The 26489-nt window shown below is 45.5% G+C and overlaps 1 protein-coding gene across 8 annotated transcripts in view; it reads right to left on the bottom strand.

Annotated features, from left to right (window-relative positions):
• The window catches only part of ATXN2 (ataxin 2), a 49500-nt gene extending 32451 nt beyond the window's left edge, over positions 1–17049 (bottom strand). For 5 of the 8 annotated variants that reach the window (XM_048964586.1, XM_048964588.1, XM_048964587.1 and 2 more), the window contains exons 1-6: positions 16593–17048; positions 10125–10161; positions 8670–8729; positions 7867–7938; positions 7481–7631; positions 368–492 (exon numbers count right to left, since the gene is read on the bottom strand). In XM_048964586.1, the coding sequence (XP_048820543.1) occupies positions 368–492; positions 7481–7631; positions 7867–7938; positions 8670–8729; positions 10125–10161; positions 16593–16729 (582 nt within the window). In that variant the 5' untranslated portion in view covers positions 16730–17048. Of the gene's footprint in view, positions 1–367; positions 493–7480; positions 7632–7866; positions 7939–8669; positions 8730–10124; positions 10162–16592 lie in introns of all 8 variants that reach the window. The other 3 variants (XM_048964592.1, XM_048964593.1, XM_048964590.1) reach the window with 2 other exon arrangements.
• Positions 17050–26489: the final 9440 nt, after the last annotated feature.

The following is a 26489-nucleotide window of genomic DNA, read 5'->3' as shown; positions in this document are numbered from 1 at the left end:
CAAATGCAGTGAACGTCAGACAGGAATGCTCTGATTAAACATAAGCGACTTCAGTGTGCTGCTGAATGTGGAGTTCTTAATAAAAGCTCCTTTTTCAGCCAGTCCTCAAATCAAACAAGTTCCTTACCCCAGCAGCTGCCATTTGTCAATATTTGCCAAAAGTGGCATTTGAAATCCAGCTATTCTTGCTCAAATTTTTAAAAAGTGCCGGGGCAGCCGCTAGCAAAGACTGAACACGTGGTGATATAGGCCAGCATCTTCAGCCCCACTACTAGATTAAAATTAAGGGATGTTTGTGGCAAGGCACATCCAAAGAAGCAGCCTGCTTTCTAGAGACCACCAGAACCAACAAAAAAGCATTACTTACAACATCTGTCTCCAGTGCCTCAAGCTCCTCGTTAGCGCTGGTCTCTCCTCCATCCCACGGCTCAAGATCCTTTTCTTTGTGCTCACCATTTACTTTAGCACTGATGGCTGAATCAGTAAAAGCATCTAGAAGGGAGTGGGAAGGGATGGAGGTGAAATCAGTTTGATTAGGCACAGGAAAACACTGGACTCACCAGTTTTTTTGAGGAACAACCAAACACAACTGGATTGCAGACACATTAACAGCATTCACCTCTTGTAGCTGCTGTGTTCCCTGAGACTACATCAGAGAGCTGTCTGCTGATGTTTAGAAAAACCAGGAAGTGCAGACTAACTTCAAATAAATCTATTCACAGGGTGGGTTTTTTTGCAACTTTATGTATGAGACAAAGTACCAAAGAATAGCAATAATTATTTGCAATTATTTCCAGAAGTTATACACAAACTGCATGTATGGTTTCTGCTAAGAATGGGACTACCTGGGGAGTGCCATTCCTACAGCAAATCCAAGATTCCTACAGTGTGCTTGCTGTCCAGGGAGCCTAACTAACTGCTAACAAATGATGCAAATAGCAAAAAAAAAAAAAAAAAAAAAAAAGCATGAATGCACCCAATCCCATCCCTTAAATGAGCAGAATACAAGCTCCCCCTCCATTTCCTGAGCTCCTTCTGTCTCCACAACTCATCACACCAGCATGCACGCACACAGCTGCACTCCCTTTGCACTATAACTCAATTACCCATTAGCTTGGGGTACTCATTCAATGGGACAGCAACAGAGAAATGCTGTTTCCTGCAAGCTTTTTTCAGGTGGCAGCTTACCCACATCACACAGCAAGATTCAGAGACACTCTTTTTCTCAGCAACATATGAAAATAAATATGCCGTTGATTAGCCAATGCACTAAGGGTATGCAATTTTTTATATAAATTGTAAAAATTTTTATAAAAGATAAAGATCACAAGCTTGTATTTTTACTTGTTCATGTTTCATTCAAGTCAGACTAAGAAAATGGCTGAAGAAATAATACTACAATATTGAAGTACTGTAAAAGGGGGAAACAAAAGTACAAAACATTCATCAAGGAAGCCAAGCTTTTCTATTCTGTAAGCAACCGAATCTTAGAGCTGTCTGCAAATTCTTAGATTACTTAAACAGAAGAATTTTTAAAAATAAAATAAGCTTCTCTGAGTGCCTTCAGCCTAGAATTTCTCATTATAATTCTAAAGAAAACTAAGAAGCAAACACTTCAGGTCTTTAAAAAAGATGAGGTCAAACCACCAGGCAGTGCTAGATAGGAAGAGTATGGCTTAAATTAACTTTTGGCAAGATCCGAAATCCTACGAGGAGAAATGAACATGAAAGCCATCATGAAAAGAATTAACAACATCTGAAGTGATTTGTTGGCCACCAGTGTTGCAGAGTTTAAACAATTACTGAGGATTTTTCTTAAGAGACTGTCAACACAGCCTATTATCCCTGTTTTGCCCATTTCACAATCAAGTTTTGCCCATATATTGCCATGATCTATCCCCATGTATTGCCATTCTATCAGAACTGTGCTTAGCTCTGTATGGTACAGGACAGGCTGTCTCATGAAATGCTCAACTCATACAAAGAGACCAAAGAAACGACAGGGAAGCGATTCAGCATTTCAGCGTTGTTAATAAGCATATGTGAAATAAAATGTTATAGAAGACGTACAGAAAGAAAGATGTCTATTAGCTAAGCATTCATTTCAAATACAAAAGAATCAGTAAAATGACAAAAAGAAAGCCAAATGAAGGAAGGGCACCCTAATGAGGGAAACCACTGTTAGGGCTCGTGTGAAGCTGCAAAAACCTGCATCAACCACCTGGTGAGACCTCGGGGCACAGTTCCCCAACAGAGCTGCGATAATTCCTCCACAGCTGAAGGTTAACACTTCCAAGTGAGATCATTTCAGCTTCTCACTACATCCGATGCCTCCAGCAGGCACATTCTGGGGTTATTGGTACACTGTTCTGAAACAGCCACGGTATTGTTGTGCTAAATAATAGTGCTGATGTAACTTTTCAGTGGTTGCAATTCCAGCTGCTTAGGATAGGTAACAATCAAGGGTGGGAACAGAAGTCATCGACTGACTGCAAGGTATTCCAAATGATTCTGTGAAGTTACACATGCATGTTTTACAGTGCTATAAATGCGCCAGCAAAGAGATTAAGCTTCCATTATATATTATGGTAACAGAAGCGTTATGAAAGGCAAGATGCAGAGACAGAGTGACTGCCAAAAAAATTACCTGTTTCTGAAGGAACTACAAACAAATATGGAGAGAGAAAAAAATGGAAGACATCAGATATAAACACAGGTGGATTTTTTCCACATTATAAGTCTGAGTTCAGGCACAGCTACACTTTCAGTCCCTTTCGCAGACACATTCAAGCTGATTACACATCTCTCACCTTGCAAAGATGATTTCCATGTTAAAACTTCAGCAATATTCCCCCTATTCACAATCCCAGTATATTTCTCTATTTTGCTTTGCTAAAATCCCTCTGGACAGCCTTCAGATTTGTAAGGTATATCAATCTGTCAGAAAACATCTCAGTTTCCCTTCATGCAAACAGCTTTTAAGATACATTACAAGAACAGATGTTTAAATGTAAACGGGAACTACATAATAACAAAGTGCTATCTAAATCCACAGTGATGGAGTAATGAGAGCACACTCAACTGGAAAGCAAAAGTAAAGCACTGGTATCTGGAAGCTGTACATTCACCTTATCAACACCCCATAGCCAACACAGCCATAATCTAGGCCAGCCAGTGCTGCTTCTGTGCCTACTGCCATTCATTCACTGCTTCATGCCTGATCCTCCCAGATCAGACATTTTACACCAAACCTAAGTTGGAGGCTGCCTGTGTCACTTGTGTGACATTTGCTTCCATGATGCTTCACTGGGGGAGAGGGGAACTTCCTCCAACAAGGTGAGAAGACACGGACGTGGGGACTGAGGGCAGCACCTGATGGAGGTAATGTCTGTATTCTCAGAGGGTTTAATTAATTTCTATTAAATAATTTCAGAAAAAAAAAACTCCACACAAAACGTTTTGGCATTCTAGATACTGCAAATAAAATAGTAGCTTAATAAGACTCATATTTAACCCACTAACTTTCCTATTTAAAAAGCCACATAAAAACCATCAGCAGAGCGCTGTCAAAAATTGTGATACAGATGAACTGGTGGGACAAGGCAACACAAAAACTGTACCACCTAATGAGTGTTACAGGCCTGAGGAAGATTCGTACAAGCAATGCTAAGTTTCCCAGTAGAATCCAGTATATCACAGGGCACAGGATGTCCCTCTGCTCTTCACCTTTCTTTCATTTTAGGATACAAGTGAGACTGCAACATCAGCCTAACCTTTACAGCTCAAAAAAATCGAGTTAGGAAGAATTCAAGCTACAAAGGCAGACTTCGAGTCACACAGTACAGTCTCATGAGCAGTCTGAATGTAGCAGAAAGGTACTTCAAGGCACAGCTCACTATTATCCTGGAACAAACAGTCAGAAAGACAAAGAGGGACACCAAGATTAAAAAGAAGACAAGACAAACAAGGCATGAACAAAACTGATGAGCAGCACAACTGAGAACACACAAATTCTTCAAATCATTGTTTCCAAAACAAAGATACTGCTCTTAAGATTATTAAGAAAGTAGAAGCTGAAGCAAACTGCTGCTCTGGGTGCCAACTGGCAGAGGGTTAGCACGCAAGATATCGACTGCGTGCTCACACTCCCCTTTGCTGGGGCCCCGTATCTCTGAGCTGTTGAAGGAGCACTTCACGTGACACCTTGACACAGCCAAATTTATATCCAGTTCATTTTGTATATGGGTAAAACTCAAATAAATGATCAAATGAGAGCTGGCCATAAAGAAGTGTGAGTTGTATGTAAGCCTCCACTAGCTCCCAATGCCTCTGAACCCACTTTGCATGAAGTCTCCAAGCAAAGAAGTTTCCTATGTTAAGGCTTCACTTCCTGTCTCAGCCTGCTAAATGGGAAAAAAAAAAAAATCCCAAGGACAACTTTACACAACAGAAATTCACATGAAGCAGAAGCAAATCAAGTATACGCATTCTAAGAAAAGCCTCAGCTTGGGCAAATTCTTCAAGTGTGTGCTATTAGATGACTTAGAGAAAGGATTGCCAGAATGGAGCAATTAAGAGTCCAGGTTTGATTAAATTTGGCATTATAAAAGCTTGTTTTCTCAAACATGTTTTGTGCTCATGGGGAAGAGCACAAATATGCATTTAAGCATAGTTCAAAAGCCATTAAGCCAACGTGCATTAGGTGCCAAAGGTGTTTGTATTGCACACTGCAAACTTTGATCAAGTTCGCATGGCTCAAAGAAAATTGATGCTTCAGCTTAAATGTTACAAAACAACTAAGAGTTTACTGTTGAAACTACTTACTACTGATTTAAAACATTAGAACCAGTTACCACTAGTTCTCCAGGGCGAACATTTCCTTCCTTTGTTCACAATGTGCCTCCTGCTATTCCCCTTCCAACACTTTCTCTGGAAGAATGCCCCTTTCAGTGCTAATTCAAGGAAAAACTTAAATAGCCAGTTCTCTCTTGCCTTTTTTTTTTATTGGATTTGTATTACTTTTCTCAGAGCGTAGTGACTGTGCCAAAAAAACAATAAAAACATTGTAGAAGCCTATTACTTTAACAGTAGTTATGATCTTGAATTTTCTTGTCTTTAAAGAGGAGCCAAGAAGACAACTCAAGCCTTACTCAAATTTGAATCATATGCAAACCAGCAGAGCTGCCTGATCAGTGTTTAGGACTACAGGAAATGCTGTTAGAAGCTTATTCTGTAGAAATGTGCCCTTCTATTCCATTTGTATGGGCCCAGTAATCTAACTAGCCAATCTGCTGGTACTGCAGAAAGCCCTGACTCCACTGAGTGACCCTCAGATGATTCTTTTTGATTCCTTTTGAAGCCTGACAGGAATCTACTCAAGCACAAAGGTCTAGATAGACTGAAAAAGTTGCAAATAAGGGCTCAGGCAGCAAGGAGAGATTTATTTCTTGATGCTTAAGTTGTCAGAAAGTTCTTATCTATGCAGTCCTACTTTCCCCCCTCTCCCAACACTTCCAATTTCCACAGTCTAGGTAGGCACCACGCTTTCTCCACTGATTCAACTTAAGGTGCAATGTCATGCTTGGCATAGGCAAATTCAAGGCTGTTGCTTCCAAACAGAGTAGTTTCACCCACCTCCAGCTTATACTGCCATTACCTTCCCTGTACTCATACTTATGCTGCTGCAGGATTAATTATCAGCTCGTTGCCCCAAAGCTGCACAAGTAAGATAGCAATGAAAGGTGCTTGGCAGACTACTTTGGATGTTTTTTTTTTCAGAGATAACTGTATTTTCCACTCCTTCTGAAAGAAGAATCCATCCCATTCCCCTTCTTTCTATCTACTGCTCTTTACCACTCCTCTTCCAGTCCGCTTTTCTGACTTTGACACAAAGGCAGAGACAACGAAGCAAACACCTCTGCTGTTCAAGTCTGAGGGTAACTCAGAAGATCTGTACTCAAAATCTAAGGAGCACCATTTGGCCAAAGCCCCCCAGCTCAACATAGAAGCAAATGCCAGAATAAAAATTCACACGACCCCAGACACAGCATAGTATCTTCTGAAGAAAGTAAGTTTACTTCAAGGGCTCCTCAGAAGTCTTGCATTTGTCTGAGAACAGGATGGAGAAACCAAACACATACACTCCCCCCCAATAAGCTCTAGTCTAGCAAGCCTCTCCTGCAGCAACCAAGTACCTGAGGAGTGCCCTTTTGTTTGATTACATTTTCAAGTGACAGCAAGCTTTCTTTCCAATGCAGCATCTCCAAACAGCATACTGCCTTGTCTGAAATTGCCTGCCCATCAGTGTCTTTTGGCTATTTTAAAATACTTCTTCCTGGGTCTGTAGAAGCTAATAGCCTTTGTTTTGTATGAAGCTCAGCACCATCAAATGGAGCTGGGCACCAGATGGTAACAACTCAGTGCAAACATAGCAGGGAGCACAATCCCCTAACCTAGAAGTTCAAATTCAGTCTTTACTGTGGATCACACACTTATCTGACCCTATCACCAAGACTTGGGTTCCTCTATAAGAACAAAACGCCCACAGTTCCTCTTTGCATGTGTGTTCATACACACTCATGCTTTTGAATCTTTGCTAACTTAACTTCCCAAGAAGCAGAAAGCCTTTCATTGCTCTCACGTGCAGGTGTGATCAGAGACTTGCTTGCTCTTTCAAGTGTGGTTTCACGATAATAAGTTGTTGAGACAAAATGGAAAGCAGATTAATTTACCCACTGTGAGTTATCAAGTTCTGCAGCCTTCCAGTTTATCTCACTGTCTGTACAGTTTTATTTCAGCTCTCCTCTCCAGCTACTTAAAAGATTTAGATGCAAAGACATTCCACCTCATAATGCAAACTGAGTGACTGTTCAACATAAAGCAGTCGTTTCCTTCTAGAAAACTGCCATTCAGTAATTACTCCTAGAAGTAGTAGATTTTTCATTCCATCTGCTCACTAGAAATCTAGAAAGGCAGGGTAATGGAGAATCCAGTTTGCATTTACATTAAAGAGATGTTCATAGCAGATCCATTATAAGACAGCTTTTGCGTAATTCAAAGTCAAAATCCTATCCAGAACCTGGAACACATCTGCATTTCAATGCTACTGTTGCTCTGATATTATGCATCCTTCTTTGAGGAAAAGCAAATTCATTGAAACAAGCATCTTATCCTTCAGCCTTAAATTAGGCAAGAACACACACATGTGGAAATACAAGATGAAAAGCAAAAATCTCTCTAAATTTCTATGAATCCATACATCTTTAAGTCGCTGTTACCTGGGAATAAAGCATGTGTGTAGCAATGAACACTTGGCTCCCAGTGACAATTGCTGACCAACCTGAAAATCTACAAACACGCAGCTTCACTCCTTGGCATTGAAAGACATTAAAAGCATCAAAAAAATGTATATAAAACTTTTGAAATCTTGACTTATGATCTTAAAAAACAAATAACTTTAAGAATCTTAAAAAACGTATACCTCTTCTTGCGTAATTGGTATCCATATCCTTAAAATGCACCATAACAAAATCTGAAGACTTGAATAAAATACTTTCTAGTATGTCTTCACGTTTTGGCCCCAAACTGGATTCTGCAGTTTTCCGATGAGCAGCATCAAGCACTAAATCACACTAGTAGAGATAAAAAGAATATCCTAATTGAATACACCATAGACTACTGGTAACTGACATGCTTGGGAAAAGCACACATTTACAGAGGTTTGCAAAAATGAATCTGCATGTGTAAGCCTAAACATGGATGGGTCAGAACAACTGATAATAAATATTCCAATTTATTGAAGCATCAATTATACAGTATTTGTACCTTTGAAAAGAAGGAAGAGCCAAAAAGGAAGACAAAAATTACCTTAGGACTGTAGGTTTTAAAAACTCCTTCATATATACCACCATTTTTCACCTGTACTTCACATTTGGATCCCTAGAATGCAAGAAAAATCCAAGTGTAGCACTCTGTCAGCCTGACAAACGATACGAGTGATTTTCTCAAAAATACATATTTACAGAAGCACAATGTGTAAAAAAACTAAACCAAAAAGCTCAGTTTTCAGTCAAATCTTTTTTTTTTCACCCAAACTTTTTCAACATTTGCCCATTTACAAACACGTCTCTGCATGCCACAGAGACAAACACTGGGGTATGTCCCAGAGTTTATTAAAGATACTCATGAAAGTGTTTTTGGTACACATGAGACTTTTGATTAGCTGTGCATGCATGCAAACAAGTCTTTGTGCAAAAACAAATCCGTGCATATGCACGGGCATAAGTAAGGTTAAAGTTTTAGCCCAGATTCTAGCTGCTGTGGGACAGTGTGTCACCAAATTTTGTCATGTTCCCTTAACAACCTGAAGGGAGAAGGGCTTCTGCTGCCTGTATATAAATTTATTACTTATTCATAATGCCTCTGGAGACATAAAATTCAAAATACAACCAAGGAGCGTAAGAAATCTGCCATCCCAAATATAATTTGCAGTTTTTCAGGCCAAAAATACACAATAGCTATTACTATGACTGTTTAAATTTCAATCTTGGAACAGGATGCCCACTGTTGAACTTTATTATTCACTCTATTATATTACAATTAGTGTAATATTTAACAATTCTCTGTCACTATAGAAACTGTTTACACGCCTTGCAAATATGAGGACTTACAACAACTGATGTAAGTATGTGAACCATTCTCATGTTTGCATAGATGCCATCAAAAGAAATCTGGAAAAAAAAAACAAAAAAGTTGTCATTTTTATGGGAAACACTTGTAATTCAGAAAGGCAACGCTACAGAAACAAAGTCAGCTCTCAGCAGTACAGAACAGCTGCTAGAAAGACTGGTCAAAAAACCTCACTTGGTCAGTACACACTGAATTTAAGTCCCAGCAGATGTCCAGAGGACCCTTTCTCTGATCAATTAAATATCAGAGCAGCCTTAAAAACATGAGAAACCTTATAGTGTGCCTCAACCCAATATCAATCCCATTAATGGGTGGACAAAACTCACATACCAAGTCTCACAACTGAGAAGCCCTCCTAGCAGCCCTCCCTGGGAACAGGGACAAGGCACCTCAACTGTTGCTGAAGGAGAAATGTTCCCTGAACTACATCTTTGAAGTAAACAGACCTGATGACATGCATTAACAGGACATGAAGTCGTCCAGTTGTGAACTGCTAAAGAGCTACAAAGCCTATTATAAAACTAGTGGCCAAAAGCCACTCACTGCAGTTCCAGAACACAGAAACCAACATATTTAAGGATGCTCCTGTGCTCAACACTCAATAAGGAACACAGAAGGCCTAACACCTCCTACTTGTACATCACCTTTTTCACTGCTCTTCCTCAAAGCCTCTTTATTTTTACTGAAGAGACCCATTATCTTCAATATACACTTATAGAGGTAAACTGCAGTCCTTTCAGCCCTTCCTACTCCTGCCCCATTCCCTAGAACTAGTCATCCTTGAGAAACAGGCCACTAACAAATTAGCAAATATTTGATTAGTGCAGTTCAAAGATCCGTTTTCTGAATCAAGACCCAGATCTTTACCTTCCACAACATATCCTACAAACCAAGTCACATCCATGGTGCAACAGTGTATTGGCCTTGAGAATAACTAAAGTTACACACACAGGTAACAGTGGCTTAGCTACAATAACATTACGTTAGCTATTTTGTAGTAAAGCTGAACACAATTGCTACTTCTATTTGACAAAGCGTTGTCTCCCTGCATTCAGTCCTCTGTTTAAAGAAATCAGTTCAGAGAGCTTCCAGAGAGGCAATGCTTTTGAATCTGTTCCCAAGTTAAAATTTATCCATGTATTTGCAACTATAATCACAAGAAAGATTTTTATTGGCATGTTTCAAATGTTTAAGAGCTCCTTCTCTCCCCATTCTCCCAGGAGACTTAGATCATAGAATCACAGACTCAGATGAATGCGAGATTTTCTACATTTAAAAAAGCACATCTCAGTCTAAAATACTCATTGAGGTATCGAAAGGAAAAAAAATTAGGGTATTCCACAATGTGCCATTTTCACATTGCTAAGAAAGGCCACCTTTCTAGAGAAGCTGTTTCCTTGTATCTAAAGAGGAAACAACAAGGGAAAAATACTCACTGTGGGCTGAGGCGGTCCTTTGCCACTGCTGCGACCTCTGAAAGGAAACACAGACAGAAGATACAACTCAGAAATGTTGAAAAGGATCAATTTCTTAACAAATTCAAAAACCAAACTTCATTTTGTGCTGAGAATCAGAGCAAAGAAAACCAGCTCTTCCCCAGAGCCAAACTTAGCAGTTGCACCGCCTGTAGCATCTATCCTTCAAATTACTGATCTAAAAGCAAGACCAGTAAATGGGTAAAAAGGTTACCTACAATAAATGGCAAAACAAAGAAAATACCAATGCTGTGTCATTACAGAAATCCACACATATTCTCTCTCTAGCAGAATCCTGCAGCTAAAGGAAACTCCAAAGCCTATTGGCACGCAGAACCAAAACTGCTCCACTGCACTTCCAGGCTCAGTCCCTCACAGCCATTTCTCTAGGCCTGGTCTCTCCTCACTGCCACCATCTTTCTGGTTGAGGGCCACCCAACCAACTGCCCACAAGGCCCAGTTCTCAGTCCCTACTTAGAGCTTATGAGCTTATATGAGAGCAGCAGCCACACACAGCCCCTCAAAACCAGTAACCACATGCAAACCAGTGAACACCTTACAACCTCAATGTTTCAAAATGCCTTTAAATTAACTCGTAGACTCTTAATGCTCTGCAAACTGAGATGCAACAGTCTGTGCCCTTCAACTCAGCCCTAGAAGTGCCAACAGCATCCCTGTAGCTGCAATAAAACCTCAGCTTGGTTGGTGTGCTTCATGTCCTTGTGTCCAAATTCCCTCTGAACAAGCAGCAGCCCTAGTTCCAGCTACTTTTTTGTAGTGATTGAGGTTTGTATCACAATAGGAAGCCCTACTTTCAAATCCTTTTTGTGATAACCGAGATTTGTATCATAATGACGACTTAAGAGTGCACCCAATAAGAGCAAAGCAAAATGAACTCTTCAATTTTATTCAGAAAAAAATCAATTTTTTGAAACTGACTCACCTTACAGATGCACATCCATTTAATTAGAGACCCAAAGAACCACGCTCATGTTTCAAAACAGTCAAACAATGCTGAAACCTAAACAGCAAATGTGTTCAATTGCTTCTGAAAACGCTGTGCTGCGGTAGAAGGCAGCTTTGCTCCAAACCATGCCCTTGTGAGCAGGACTCAAGAGCTGGCCAAGGAATTAAAGGGTCTTCTCATGAGCACTAATTTTGCAGACATCAGCAAATCCATCACAGGAGCAGGAAAGTCCTTAGCAAGGAAAAAATGAAATCCACTGACCGATCACCTGAGCAGTTTGAGAAAGCAAGCTTGTGAGCCCGACGTGCTGTGCTGTACAGCATTGCTCCCCCCGATGACATTTGCTGATTGGTAATAAATGCAGACCTCAGATGTCAAGCTGGCATTTTCAGGATACTTGTAGAGTTCTAATCTCATACACACACAAAAAAAAAATCTAAACCAAATAGCCCTTATTTAATTACCTATAAGCCTTGGCTTTCCAGAAGACAGAGTCACAACTTTTGGCTCTCTGGCGACCAGCAAGTCTTACCATTGAGTAAGCCTGCCATTTGTCCAGTGACTGCCTACCTCCAGTGCTGGAGCCTGCAACGGTTTTAGCAACATTTTCAGTTGAACCACACTCTTCTTTCGGGATGCCATTCCACCAGATGCAAAATGCCCCAATAAAGGGTCAGATTCAGCTCTGATTCCTCCTCTTATCATAATCCAAAGTTGCAACAAAACTGCCATGCAGAGAACATGGAGGAAGCCCAAATAATTCCATCAGTTCCCTCTGTTGGTCTCAAGAATTCAGAAGCCATCCCTTTCTGCACCAGTTACAGAAAGGGCCAGAAGCGAGAGTGCGGTGCCTTTGCTGCACTCCCACAGCTCCCACATGCATCCTTAGAATTTCACTAACTGGGCTCCTAGACTGGTCAGCAAGTTCAGAGCATTCTGTTCAAGCATTCAACCTGAAGCATCCTGGATTTTCCACCTCCTACATGTCCCCAATTACCATTCCCATCACACACCTCCAAGAAGCCATCTGACCGTGCGCATCCACGCTGGCAAAAGGAAAGGCTGCAGCTTCTGCATCAGAGCAAGAGAAAGGACAAATATGGAGCTCCGAGCCCTGCTCCAACCAGACATACCTCTTTACAGACCTAACCTCTTTTTCTAGCTGCGACTGTTCAATACAGTCTCAAGTAAAACAATCATCACCATTTTAAACAAACCAGCCAACGCTCAATCAAAACCCTATGCAAATTCTGCTAAAACCAAGACCATCAACTTGAGGTCTGTAACCCAACATGTGAAGGCTCAAGCTCAGATCACCCTTTGACACATCTTTAATGAACTATATGAAAAATAAGCTAGGACCTTTACAAAAGCAGAAGGCAGATGGTCTTTGCCGGAAGCAATTCAGCGCAATGCAAAACAGGAGAGCAAAAATGGAGTGGGAGAAATCAGAAGGGTCACCAGCAATCCTGCACTGCTATCTACAACCACATGGTGAATTAAAAATACATTTTGTATTGCAGAAATGTGGTTGAATGTAGGCCTTGGAGAAGGCAGAGCAACTTGGCAAATCAAACTTGCAACCCCATTCCAACGCTGCAGGGTAGGAAAGTCACACAGTCAGAAACTGCTGCACCAGACAAAGTAAGTCGACCAAGTAATTAATCTCAGTAGCCAACTCACTGCAGGTTAGTGCTTGTGCTTCAAGAGTGAAAGTCTACACAAGAGCTTCATCCCAAACGCTGCACAATAAACATCTTATCCCAGGAGCAATTTGCAATTTTTTTCTATTTTTCTGAACATTTGCTATCCTCAACGTCCCACACCTCCCCTCCTGATGTTTACACGCCAAGTAGAGCGTTTGTGTAAGCAAAACAAGGTCATGCATTTATGTCTTTACAGCTAAGTGAAAACTAATGCAAGGAAGGCAAGCCTCTCCAGGATGTGAAGTTCTTTCCAAGAGCATCTTCACTTTGAGACCAAGAAACAGATGCAGCCACCCTGCAATTAATGTCTGCAGCAGAAGTGCAACTACAAAGCTCACTGAACTTAATAGAGCAAATGGATGTTTCTGGAGCACTGACTGCATCACCACAGCTTTGAAAACAATTCAAGGATACTCTGAAGAACTTTCATTACAAGTGCAGTGAGCTGATAAAGCTTTCTTCTAAGGCAGAATTCAGAAGTACAAAGTTCAGACCTCATTTAAGAATAGCAATTGGTTATGTAGGAGTCAAATGGACCAAAGCTGTCAAATTAACGCCACGCAAAAGTGCTGCAGTGCTGCCTTCAGTAGTTTTGCCCAATGCTGACATCATTCACATCAACTCTTGCCTTCTTACAAGAGGATGAGTTCTGCAGCACCCCATCACACAGGGACACCTGAGCCAAGCACGCAGGCACGGCCCACTGGTGGACGTGGGCACTGAGGAACCTTCGTGTACACTGCCATAAATCAGCCACCACATTAAAACTTACTCAAAAGCAGGTATGGGGGATCACTCAAACACATTAACTGCTCTAAGGAAAGAGACCTGCAGGTTACCCATTCATTTTGCTCAGCAGTTTAGCACAGCTGCTCTAAACCCAACACAAAGACATTAGAATGAACTAGAAAACCTCTGACTGATGTGTGACCAAACCTCCAGAACAGTCCCTTGCATTATTTCAGAGCGCCTCGGTGCTCAATATTCCCAATTACTTCTACAGAACAGAACGGACACCTCCCTTCTACCCTGTCCTTCAGCCTTTTGTGAGGTTAGTAACAAAGGCTATCAAGAAGAAAGAAAATAAGAGAAGGCAAAAAGCATTAAGCCTCAAAAGCAAGCTACATAACATGGGGTAATTTCAGTTTAAATTTCTTAATGGTTAAAGTAACTCATAAAAGCAGCAACAGACTATTTCTTAAAGGGCAGGTTCATTTTGGCAAGAAAGTTCCCAAACAAAAAGGATTTTTTGCCACAATTGTAACCAGAGATGTAATCCTCCAAAACCAGAGCCTGCAGTGATTTGCCTTCAGCCAAAACCCCAGTGGGAAAAAAAAAAAAGATAAAAATAGTTGCAGCATTCAACAGAAAGCTGATACAGATGTATTTTCTAATCACAGAATTGCTAACCTTGTTAGGCCTGTATTGGGGAAAAACCTGAACCGACACACCAGCAATTTAGAATAGTTAAGATCCTGAGGAGCATGGCAGAGCAGGTTCACACAAGGTCTACATTTTCTCCAGTTACAGCTCACCATGCTGTTGGCATCCCCTGGCCTCCAAACCCCCACTTCCCACCTGTCCCATTCTACAAACAGCCACCACCAAATAAACGTAGAAATTCACTTAGCACTCATTTCAAAAACATCCATTAACCCTTCTTGCTGATTTTTAGACACCTTTAAGGAAACTTTCCTTTGTGATTTCCCTCCCCAGGGTAAATGGGGAAGGAACAGCAGTGGAAAGCAAACAGGAGGATATCCTCATCTTTCACACAAGATCCTACTTTTCCTAATACAAAATATGTTACAAGACTATTAGGATGGATATCTTACTAAAATTTCATTTAAAGACCATGGAGACACACAAAGTTGACCCCCTCCTCTCACTACCAGATGAGGAAGGACCAGGTACTCTCTCCACTAAGCACTGCAGTAATAAGGACACAGAAATTGGGCCCACAACTGTTGACTATTACACAACTTTCTACTCAAATCTGAGTCAAAATTGATGAGATTTGAGTCTACTCAATTTTTATGAAAAACTTCGCCGTGAAATGTAACCTTTTTTTTTTTTTTTTTTTTTGGCATGTCACAAGAAAAACAAAACTGGAAAGCTTTGCAAAAAATGGGGGGCGTTCAACTCAACACTTCCAATCGAAACCAAGATGCAGGCCAGCTAAAATCAGCATTTTTTTTTTTTTTTTCCAAACAGAAAAGCCTCTTTGCTGTTAATTTAGAGGGCAAAATTTGCAACGTGAACCATCTTTAAATTTGTTGTCCAGAAAAGACTTGACACCTCCTTAGGAAAGCATTGGGAAAAGTACTCTGAAGGTATCCCATGGGGACCCATCAACATGAGTGCTGTGATCTTACTGAAACATTACTCAGAATTACATTGAAGAATTATTACAACTATTATTTTTTTTTTTTTTTTTTAAGAGAGAGATTGGGAACACATTGGTTGTCCAGCAGCCCCGTTACAACTTCCCAAGTTCTGAAATGGAACCTATCCAACAAAACTGAGAGGAGAAACCCAACGGTCGTGATTTTAGAGCTTGACAAAGGAATCAAAGCTCACAGCTCTTCACCTAATGAGCCCAAAGCTCACAATAACTCCAAATCCCACCAAAAAAAACCTTCCAAAAAGCTGTAGGTTTTGTTGTCCTTCACGTTAACCTCCACGGTGCCGCTGTCTGTCAGCGAGGCACAGCCAACATCACGGCCATCGCAGTGCCACGCGCAGGAGCCATGAAATCATGGCACTGGGTGCTGGGCACTGCTGGCATTGGGGTTTCTTTGGGTTTTTGGGGCTCTTTTTGCTCTTTCCCACCCTCCCAGTGCTGCTCCGGTCCCACAGATGGGTAACGACGTACTGCTGGGTTTTTCAGGGCTGTGTAACAATGAGACTGCCGTGGATTCTTTTATTGCCAAACGCACAAAACTGGGTAAAAATACAAGGCAAGCGGATGAGCTCCACATGAGCTCCAAATGAGACTGCTCCCAGTGACCATGACCTTCAAATCTGCTCCCATCCCGCTTGGATCGCCGGGACACATAGAAAATGGGGGGGGGGGAAAAAAAGGAAAAAAAAAAAAACGAAAAAAAAAAAACAGACAAGACCCCAAAATGGTGTTTTCTGTGTGAGGATCCCCGCACCCAAAGGCCGCGATCCGCCCCGAGGCGGCGCGGGGAAGGGTGATCGGCAGTAGAAAAAGCGCGATGGGGGGGCGATAGGTGATTAAAAAAGAGCGACGGGGGATAAAACATAAAGGCCGGGGCCGGGGGGGGCGCGGGGCCGCGGCGCAGCGCTCTGAGGGGCGCCGTGAGGGGGCGGCGGGAGCGCCCCTGGGAGGGCGCGCGGGGAGCCCCGCGGCCGCCGCCTCAGCACCACAGCGTCTCCTCAGCGCCGGGGCCCCACCGGGCCTCGGGGCTTCCACCGCGCCGCCGCCGCCACCTCGGGGTACAAAATGGAGGCCCCGCCGTGCCCTCCCCTCCCCTTTTCTCCCTCCTCCTCCTCCTCCTCCCCCCCTCCCTCCCTGAAGGGCAACCCGCGGCCTCGCCCCGGCGGCACTGCGGAACCCCCTCCGCGCGCGCGGGGCCTTGCGTCCGCGCCCCGCCCGCCGCCATGCCGGCCGCCCCCCCCCGCACCGCCCCGCTCCCAACCACCGCCCATGAGGGGGGGGGGGGGGAGGGGGAAAGCGGGTTGGGGGGGGCGATGGCGGCGGCGGGCGGGGGGCGATCCCGGGGAACCCACCTGCCCATGTTCTGCCTCCCGCCACCCGATGCTGACGGCAGGCCGCCGCCTCCTCCTCCTCCACTTCCACCGCCGCCGGGGGGTTTGCGGTTGTTGCCGGCGGGCTGCGAGGCGGCCGCCGTCTGCTTGAGGGACATGGCTGAGGGCCGAGGGCCGGGGCCTGCGCTGCGGGAGCGCCGAGCGGGAGCGCTGCTCTGTGTCTCCGTGCCTCTGTCTCTCTCTCCCCTCTCTCGCTCTCGGCCGCGGTTGCTCCCAAACAGTGCGGGGCGGAGGGAGCGGAGCGCGGCGCGGAGGGATCCGCGCGCAGAGAGGAGGGGGGGGAGGAAGGAAGGAGGGGGGAGCGCGGAGCGAAGGAACGGCCGAGCGGGGAAAGCGGGCGGGGCGAGGCGACGGGAGCCGTGCGGGCGGGGAGCGCGAGAGGGGAGCGGGGAGCACGGGGCCCGGCGAGGGGGAAGCGGGGCTAAGCGCGGACTCTTTACGGGAAGTCGGAAGGAGCGCGGCGGTACTGCGGCTAGGTTGAAGGGGCGGAGGCGGGGGAGCGGCGGACACGTGAGGCGGCGGCGGACGGCGCCGGGCCCTGCGCTCTGTGTAGGGCCGCTCCCGCCCCGCTCCGCTCCCAGCGCCGCCCGCGGGAGGGCCCTGCTGAGGGGAGCGGCTCCGCCCGCGCGGTGCGGCCTGGTGGTGGAGGAGGAGGAGGAGGAGGAGGAGAGGGAGGAGGAGGAGGAGGGGGTTGGAGGGGAGCCGTGGCTGAGGTGCGGATCTGGCACGTGCGGGGATTAAAGTGGGGAAATACAGGCGTTGTAATGGAGAAATCGGGAAAACGTGAATCTGAAATGCAGAAATCAGAGCGGAGCAGGCACCCGGCTCTGGCGTCACGCTGGTACGCGCTCTGCTTTCGGAGGTGCTTTTAGCGCCGAGCACCGATATGATACATCGCTGTTAAAAGCCCGTGTGCGCGCTGGGTTAGTAAGAGCGGCTGTAACCTGAAAAACCGAGAGCGAAATTGATTTATAGCCGTGGTTACTCAAAGTGCTCGGACTTTAATCTATTCGTAGAGATGCTCTGGAAGTCCCGCAGGATTCGGATGCAGTGAGAAGGAGCGATCCTGCTGGGCGGGCAGCGTTCGTACACCTTGCTTGCACAGCAACAGTTCTCCCATGCGGCTAAAAGCCGTGGGTGGCAGCACGGTGGTAAAAAGATAACAATATTCAACAGCTTTCTTCAATTAGCATCATCCCTGTACTTTTGACTATTAAACTCCTTGTTTTGTTTCACCTTCCAGGCCCGGATAACCCTGTGGTTAACACCTTATGAGCAAAATGACAGATGCCAGCACAAAGCATTACTCCACTGAAAATATCTGTCCAAAACTGCGCCGGCAGCTTTAGGGAAGTTTAGTGAATGTGCAAAATGATTTGCTATTGCCCAGCCACAGAACTGGGAGAGAACATTGAGGAGTTCTGCAGGAAACAGCAGAGGTGAGGACAGAGGTGCAGAGGTGAGGACAGCCAGTAGCACTTCTAGAACTACTTACTGCAAAGGCAGCCGTCTATTTCACTGTACATAACAGGATCACTACACTACCTTAAAAAAGTGAAGAAACAACTTTTAGGAAAAAGAATATATGATGTATATGTTATATTGAATTATAACAGTAAATTATATGCAGGTATGAAATCCAGTAGCACACAAAACTGCATTTCAGCAAACATCTGTGTTGTTAGGTTTATCCCAATGGAGCTCAAACAGATGGCCTCAAATTGCCACCACAGCAGCAGAGGTGCAGCAGGTGGGGAAGGTGAAGGTCCCAAACACATCTTGAAATGAATCCAAGTGAGCTACAGGTAGAGAGGGCTCTGTATTCTGCAGTGTGTTTCATCTGTTTTTTTTTCAGTTGATAAAACAGATTTCCCAGAATGCACAAGGAAGTCTGATAGTAGGCTCTAACAAATCCACGTCCCTTGAGGTTGTTTTGGTTTTGTTTGTTTGTTTTTTAATGGAAAGGAAGTAATTGTAATGCTTTTTCAGCTAAGCACATTACAGTGTGCAACAATCAGTCCCTGTGTTTGATGAAGGTTAAGAACCATTGCAGAGCTATGCAGCCATGCTGCAGGGTCCTGCAGGCAAAGTCCCTGGTGTCCATGGATGTGATTGGTACAAGCAAGTTCCATGGCCAGAGACGGTTTCTAAGACAAGATATGAACACACTAACTTAGATTTTGGGGTAACATTATGTCCTTTGAGAGTGACTGCATGAATAAGACTCTCGTGTTGGTATCTGCAGCAATGACTCAAGCACAGTTGCTGTTTGACTTGTTCTCTCCTTCAATGTATTCTTTGTTTTGCTAAGCTCTGGCTTCCATTGTGCCCTCCCGTTTTTGCTTGTCGAGCATCTTCACTCAGAAGCAAGCACAGCAGTGACCAGGTTGAAGGGACTCCATTTCACCCACCAAGAGCTGAGTCAGGTGCTGGATCCCTCAGAGGCTGATGGTGCCATGCCAGTGCTGGTGCCACTGCAGCTTCCTGCTGTGAGCTGCCCCACCTGCAGAGCACCGGGATCACACTGCTGTCATTGCACACAGCGTCCTTCCCCTTGGTGTTGGCTTTTCCCTGCACACAGCCTTTTGATAGCCAGCAATTCCCACTACTCCATTTTTATTATTTTATGATTTGTCTCTATTGATTTTTTCCCTTTTTTTTTGTTCTGATGCAGTGCTTTAGCTGTAAAAAAAAAAAAAAAAATCAACGTTCAGAATTACATGCTCCACAGCCAAGAAACAAAAGCAACTCTTTCTAATAGAGAATCACATCCTATGTCACCCGTCCCGTTCCCATTCCAGGTTAGAGCTGGTCTTCTTCAAGACCGCTATTTTCATTCAGTTTTGTGCCTGCATGTGCAAGCTGTGTTTGCACATGAAGATTAACGAGCCCGATAACATCACTGCTTCCCCGGAAGTGCTGCATGATGCAATGTTTCCTTGACAGAACTGCTCCAAGGCACCGCGTGCTTCCCGAGGTTCAGTGCGGTGAAACATGTGTGCCTACGGAGGGACGGCCAGCACGAGTGCTTGACATTCATGTTATGCAAAATCAGCCGTTAGAACAGCGCAGTCCTGAGTATTTCTACACGTTTTCTTTTCCCTGAAGACTTCTTTTATTTATCCATTACCACAAAACCTGTTCTTAGAGGCAAAAGCTTTGCCAACAATACTTATAGGCATGAGAATCTCCAGGCACTTGAAAAACAAATCAGGTACTCCAACAAATGAGGAGTGCTTCCCAGAGAGATACGGTATCAGCTAGTCAGCAAAGCTGCAATCAGTTGTAATTGATGAATGCACCACTGGCCAGGCCAGAATTAGGTACACGCACATCCGTGAGCAAAGCCCGAGCTCCAAGCAGGAGAGGCAGCCTCTGCTGCTTCTGCTGTGCGTTGGCTTTGTGTCGCCTGCAGTCCCTCAAAATCACAGCTTGGCTGCAAGGAGATACCAGCTTCCAGCAAACGTATTTTTTGATCCACACTTTGCACTTTGATAATGACTTGTTCCCAATTTCTGTCACCCACCAACACCTTCCTCCAGCTCCCTTCAGGCTACAGAGGACAGACACGCTGCTGAGCCATGCATGCAACTGCTTCCCCACAACTCATGGGAGGTGAAGGAAAGCACGAACAGCCACAGTGTTCGGGTCTGATGTGCACAAGTGCCACAACTTGTTTCATCCATAACCAATATAGAATCATAAAACCAGGATGACTGGAAAAGATCTCTAGGATCACCAAGTGCAACCCCAGCCTTCTCCATTGAACCATGTCATCAGTGCTACATTTCCACATTTCTTGAACACCTCCAAGGTCAGTGACTGCATCACTTCCCTGGGCAGCCAGACCCAAGGCTTGACCGCTTTCAGAGAAGAAATGTTGCCTATTACCCATCCTAACCCTTCCTTGAGGGTTGAGCTTGAGGCCATGACCTTTTGTCCTCATGCTGTTACCTGGGAGAAGAGAATGACCCTACAGTCCTTTCAGGAGCTGTAGAGAGCATTGATGTCACCCCTGAGCTTCCTCTTCTCTGGACTGAACCATCCCAGTTCCTGCAGCTGCTCCCCATAAGACCTATGTTCCAGTCCCTTCACAGCTTCATTGCCCTTCTTTGGACAGGGCATTTTAATGAATCCTGCTCTCAGCTTCCATTGGCCACAATCACCATTTAAGGGATCTCCCTGCCCAGAGGCAGGATCTGTGCAATCACTGCAGCCCCACAGCACTGTTTTGGGACGGAGCTTCAGACTGGGAGACCCCAGCTGTGGCCCAGCACCGTGGGCAGACTGCCTAGCAGCCCCCAGCCCTGGGCTTCATGCCTCTACGATTAGATTTAGCATTTTCACAAAGGGAAGTGGAGAATCTAGTCTAACTCCTGCTCAGCAGCAGCAGACAAAGCAATCGTTATGCCAAGACTTAGCTCTTAAATCCCTCCAGATCTGGTGTTCATGGAGCATAAACAACCTTTGCCTCACAGCTTCACCGAGCTGTGCCTCCCCACTTCCTAAGCACTGCAGTGCAGACCCTTCAATACCCATCCTCTCCCCATCCTTTTGCTGAGACAGGCGTGCCAACAAGAAAGCCAGTTGCCATGGCATTTTTTCCCCCTGCAGACAGATGTCCATTAAAAACCAAGTCAGCCTCAGGTTTGCTGCACAGAACGGCTTTCTGTTATTATTAGCAGCCTGCAAGGAATTCCACTGTGCCCCTTCACCTCAGATGTTTCAATGCACTTCGGAATTAATCCCTGGTGATTAGGAGGAAACCACTACAGAGCAGGTACAGGTACGCTTAAAGGACAAATTTAGGATTATGATCTCGTTTTGCATTTTTGGCAGATGATTTGCACACGACTGTACCTGGAAAGAGCTCAGTTTGTTACCTCTGGCATTCCCTCCTGATCTCTCAGCCTCCCCACTAAAACCATCAGACACATTGGAGGCTTGGATGTTTTCCCCTTCACTGACACACTTCACCCGAGGCTCGCAGTAATTTTGTCTTCAGGATGAGCCCTGCAGCCGCAGCCCCAGCTGGAAGCAAAGTCAGAAGCTCCACACGTGGACTCAGCGCTCCCACCCCTCTGCATGGGCACCCCTGGCCCCAGGACTGTGTTTCCAGCAGGAATCTGCGTGTCGGGCAGTGATGTCTCCTTCCTTGGTTCCAAGGCCACGTTTTTGTTTAAGGTTGGAAAATGGCTCTGTGGATTCCATGCCCTCCCCCAGCCCACCCAAGTGTTGCGTCCTGCCAAAACATCACATCACAGCACCTCTGCAGGGGGCTTCTCAGGTGTTCTTATTGGGATGGTCACAGTGCTGAATGCATGGGAATCCGACCCCAGAGCTCAACTCCATGTAGGAATGCAGGAAATCAGCTCCCTTTGCTGAAGCACTGCAGTGCTAAGACGATGTGGGGAATGGCAGCAGAAGTGTTAAGGAGATCCTGGTCCTGACTCCCAGGGTGGGTCTACTTCTCGTGTCTGGGGTTAACCTGGCGCAGCTTCTAACACGTTCCTTGTTGGGGCTGGATGCCTGGGATACACAGACCTGCGTGGGAGCTAACATTTTGGAGATGTTACTGTGGCTCGGAGCCCCACATCCGGGCTGGCTCGCAGTAAGCGTTCCGCAGGAGCACTGTTTGTGCTGTGGCCCTGCAGGAGCTGCACTCACACATTACTCTGTGAAATAGCACCATCTGAGAACATCTCCAGCTGCAAAGTCCCGAGGGAGAGCTTCACTTCCCAAGATGAAGCATTTGGATTCCTCCTCTCGCTTACAGCTAGCACAGCTGCAAACACCATCAGAGATCCCTAATCCTCTTAGCTGCTCCTGCAGCACGACTCGGAATACTGCAGAGGGAAGTGCTGCTGCCTGCATTGCCGCCCAGCTGCTTGCAAACCTCAGCACCAATGCAGCACCTCAGTCCTCACTACTCATGCCTGGGGACCAGTGCTGCACTGCTCCCTGCATTGGAGCTGCTCTCTGCACTGAGGCTGCAGGAATGCAGCGCTAAGGGGGAGAGGCCAGAAGCCCCCAAGGCTGCTCTCAGTTCCCCGGGCACAGGCAGGATGCAGCTGGGATTTTTAATTCACTTCTATAAGGCTGAAGCATATTTGAAAGCTGGCAAGGAGAACTGCATGGGAAAAACCCACTTTGCTTCCTGTTCACAGAGATTTGATCATGTTTTAAGTACTCTACAGATTTAGTACGGTTTTGGGTATACAGAGCTCAGAAACAACTGTGAGTTGCTTTGAAGCCTCATCCACGACAGCACAGGGGTCCCCCTAGAGAGGAATAGACCACTGAAGTGGGTTTGTTTCATGTGCTCAACCCCTCTGCACTACAGGGCATTAATGGACACCAGTAAACCCCCTGTAGGCAGAGTTGAAAGTGAAGCAGAGGCACACAGACTGCTGTCAGTGGCATCACCATCTTTGCACCCAGAAGAAGAGCGTGTCTCATTGACTGACACTGTCCTTCAAGACCCCTGACAGTGCAGAGGGGCACTGAAAATAGGAGAGCAAACCTGTTAAGTCAAAATCTTTGCAAGAACATCACAAAAGCAGGCAGGCTGCCTGATCAGTCCAGGGCAGACAGAGGGGTTGTGCACTTTGTGTACCCTCCAGCTGCCCATGGAGTGCCCTGCACAGAGTCCCCTTCCACACCAGGGCCAGCACCAGCCCTGCTCTGGCCATCCAGCCAAGCCTCCAGGAGCTTTATAAGAACTATTGGCCCTGAAATGGGTTCAGCTGGGACCGATTTCCTGGCAGAGAAGCACGCATTGTTTTCTTCCAGGTGTTTGATGTTTCTGACCAGCATGACCCGCCAGTTCTCTGCAAAAACGTGGAAGGAAAACACGTGAGTGTCTCAAGGTTTGTTGTCTAACACAATTAACCAATTACTTCCAGGTCAAGACAGGGCAAAGCTATAAATGCTGCATGCTGCTATAAATATGTTTGCTCAAGGGTGGTGCAGGAATAGGAAGGGTTAGGAGCAGGGCTGTCACTTCGGCTTTAAAGGAAAACAAAGAGCAAGAAGTGCTTCCTGCAAAGCAGTCACTGTGCGGCTGCTGCAGTGCGGCCCCTTGGAGGCTCCCAGGTGCTGCTCGAGTTGTCACTGAGCACAAAATAGCACGAGGAGTGATGCTCTCTCAGCTACCCAGAGGGCTCTGGGTCTACATGGTTTTCTTCGCTGGATTTTCCTGATCCTTGTGATTGCTCTGATGAAGTTGGTGTCAAGCACAGCAGTGTGCAAAGCTGCCTCATGCCGTAGGGGATGTGTGCAGAACTTCAGCCTGGAGGAGACACGAGTACTACTCCCCTGCTGCAAAACTACCTCTAAGCACTGCAGCACGGGGCCCTTTTGGATGCATTTGCCCTTAAAACACTGTTATTAGACCAAAATACCCACTTACATAAAAGGAGGGGAAAAAAAGCATAGGAGAAATCAGTGTAACTATCTCAGCTCAGACGAGAATGAACACGTTGGTTGGTGCAGATCAAGGCAGGAATTTTCCACAGGGCCTTAGGGATTTTAGCTCTGATGGAAAGATAAAGGGAGTGGAGAGTAGTGCTGCTCCCCCTTGAAGGGACACCAACAGCACTGCATGTCTGTCGTACTCAAGCAAACAGACAGACAGATCTGCTCTGCAAACTCCCCTGCATGGGTCTTTCTAAGGCACAAACCATGGAGATGTGCCTTTATCCAGGACCTCAGCTCCTATATGAGCAAAGCCAGCATCACTGAGGGGATTAATTGGTGTTAAAAGATGCATTCTTCCCAAGAACAAACGAGCCCACTAGAAAACCAGTGAGTCCCTAGAACTGTGCACAGCAAAGTGTTGGCAGTCAGGTCCATCACCCCAAACCCCATCACCCACATCCAGCTGGACTGCACCAGGATGGGTCTGCAGGATGCTGCCCCAAAAGCACTTACGAAGATCCACCAGCAGGGTGAGCAGAGGGCGCTGCCTTTCCAGCACTCCTTCCTTGCTGTGCCAGCTCAAATGACCCTAAGCCCCCATGCCATGTGCATGGGAAACACAAAACATTCCAGCCCGTAGCTTGCTTTGGCCCCGCACCACAAAGGGACGCTGAGAAACATGCCAACTTGTCACCTCCTTGCTCTCTCAGGAACAGCTGCTGGAGTGAATCGTTTAATCATCCTCCAAACAAAGGCGCTGCCAAGCTTTGTGCAACTTCTGGTTCTCACTCCTCTCCAACAGCAGCAGAGGAGATGGTGTAACCCCCTTGCTGTTCAGTGGTGGAGAGTTTTCCTTCACGGTTTTAGAAATACATACATAAAATCTATTTTCAGGCTCTTAATCACAACAGGAGCATGGCCAATCCCAGCTGCTCAGTGCTCCCTCTGACTGTGGTGCTACTGAGTCATCGGCTGCAAATCTGACCAGATGTTGGAGCTGCAGATGCCAAAACTCTACAGTGGGCTGGAGAGGTGTGAGAGCCAATTCTGCCTCCTGGCACTTGGGTGTCCAGGCAATGGCTGAGGGCACAGAGCGCTCTCTTCCTCTCACCACAGCCCTGCATGCCTCACATCACATCAGCACTGCTTCTGGCCCACAATCAGGACACAGTCCCAATGCGGGGACCCACATCTGGCAAGATTTTAGGAGAGCAGACTCCTCAAATACTGGAGATGCATTAATGTAATGTAGAAGCATTCAACAACCCTTGCTTTCCCTGCACAAGCCACCCACTGCCAAGCTGGAAGTAACAACACTGCTTTACCTGCTCCTATCAGCTCAGCTGAACCAAACTTCCCTCCAGCCCAAACACGACAAGAAGCTTGTTTGGACAGCTTTGCCTTCAAGTAGAAGGCTGCAGAAGAACAGGCCACACATTTTGGCACTTTCCTGCCACCTCATCCCTCCACTTCCAGCTAACACACAAACAAACGCAGCGCACTCTTTTAATTGTCAATCACATCTCTTGAAAACGAATTCCAAGATACAGTACAGCATCTCAGTGTTCTACACAAGGCAAGCTTTCAGCAAAGGGTTGGAGGATCTTGAGATGGTGTAAAAATATATCTTAAATAAAATAGTTTCTGTAGGAGAGCAAGCTGTGTTGTACATATCTAAGTCCTTAGAATAATTTACAGAAGGCAGAGGCCTGGTTGTACAATCCACACACTAGAAAAGAGTTAGTGTACATTCATGCTACAAAGTTAGAAAAGGTCAGAGTTCCAGATGGTTGGGGCAGATCTTCAAACCAAAGCAGTGGATGCAATGAGTGCACTAACGAGCGCTGTGTATTTCAAAGCGAGGAAGCCTAACACTTCCAGTCAATAAAGTCAGGAAGCAGATTATAAAGACTCACCTTCTGAGAGCCATTCTATTTATTGTAACTCGTTCTTTCTGCCTGGCCAAGAAGAACAACTTCCAGGACTAGGTGCCTTCCTTCTTTGTTCCAGTTTAGACTAGCAAGTCAGATCTTGATTTTCAGTGTTACAGACTAAGATCAAGGCTGCTGCAGTTCTAACAACGGAAAGAGATCATACTATGGTCTGAAAGGACAACAGCATGACTCCCTCAGCTGCTTTTAACAAGGGATTAGTGCTGAAACACTCAGACTGCTGAGCACAACACAGCAACCAGGACAGTCACATCTCCAATCATGGTAAAACTGTCCCCACCCCAGTGTCCAGTCTGGTATATTCTAAGTGGAATTTTAAAAAGAAAAATAACAGATTTCCCTTAGGGGGTTGGCTTACTTTTTGCGCCAATAACACAAAAGTTTTGCCAGCCAAAGTTTTGGGCAGAGCAACACTCCAGAGCAGAAGATGCAGCGCTGAGCCATCACAGTAACTGGATACAACAGCTGCATCCAGCAGTGAGGGTCT

Source organism: Lagopus muta, chromosome 17 (assembly GCF_023343835.1).
Source record: "Lagopus muta isolate bLagMut1 chromosome 17, bLagMut1 primary, whole genome shotgun sequence".
Lineage (NCBI taxonomy): Eukaryota > Metazoa > Chordata > Aves > Galliformes > Phasianidae > Lagopus > Lagopus muta.
Note: the sequence above shows the minus strand (reverse complement) of the source record. Positions and strands in the feature narration are given on the sequence as shown.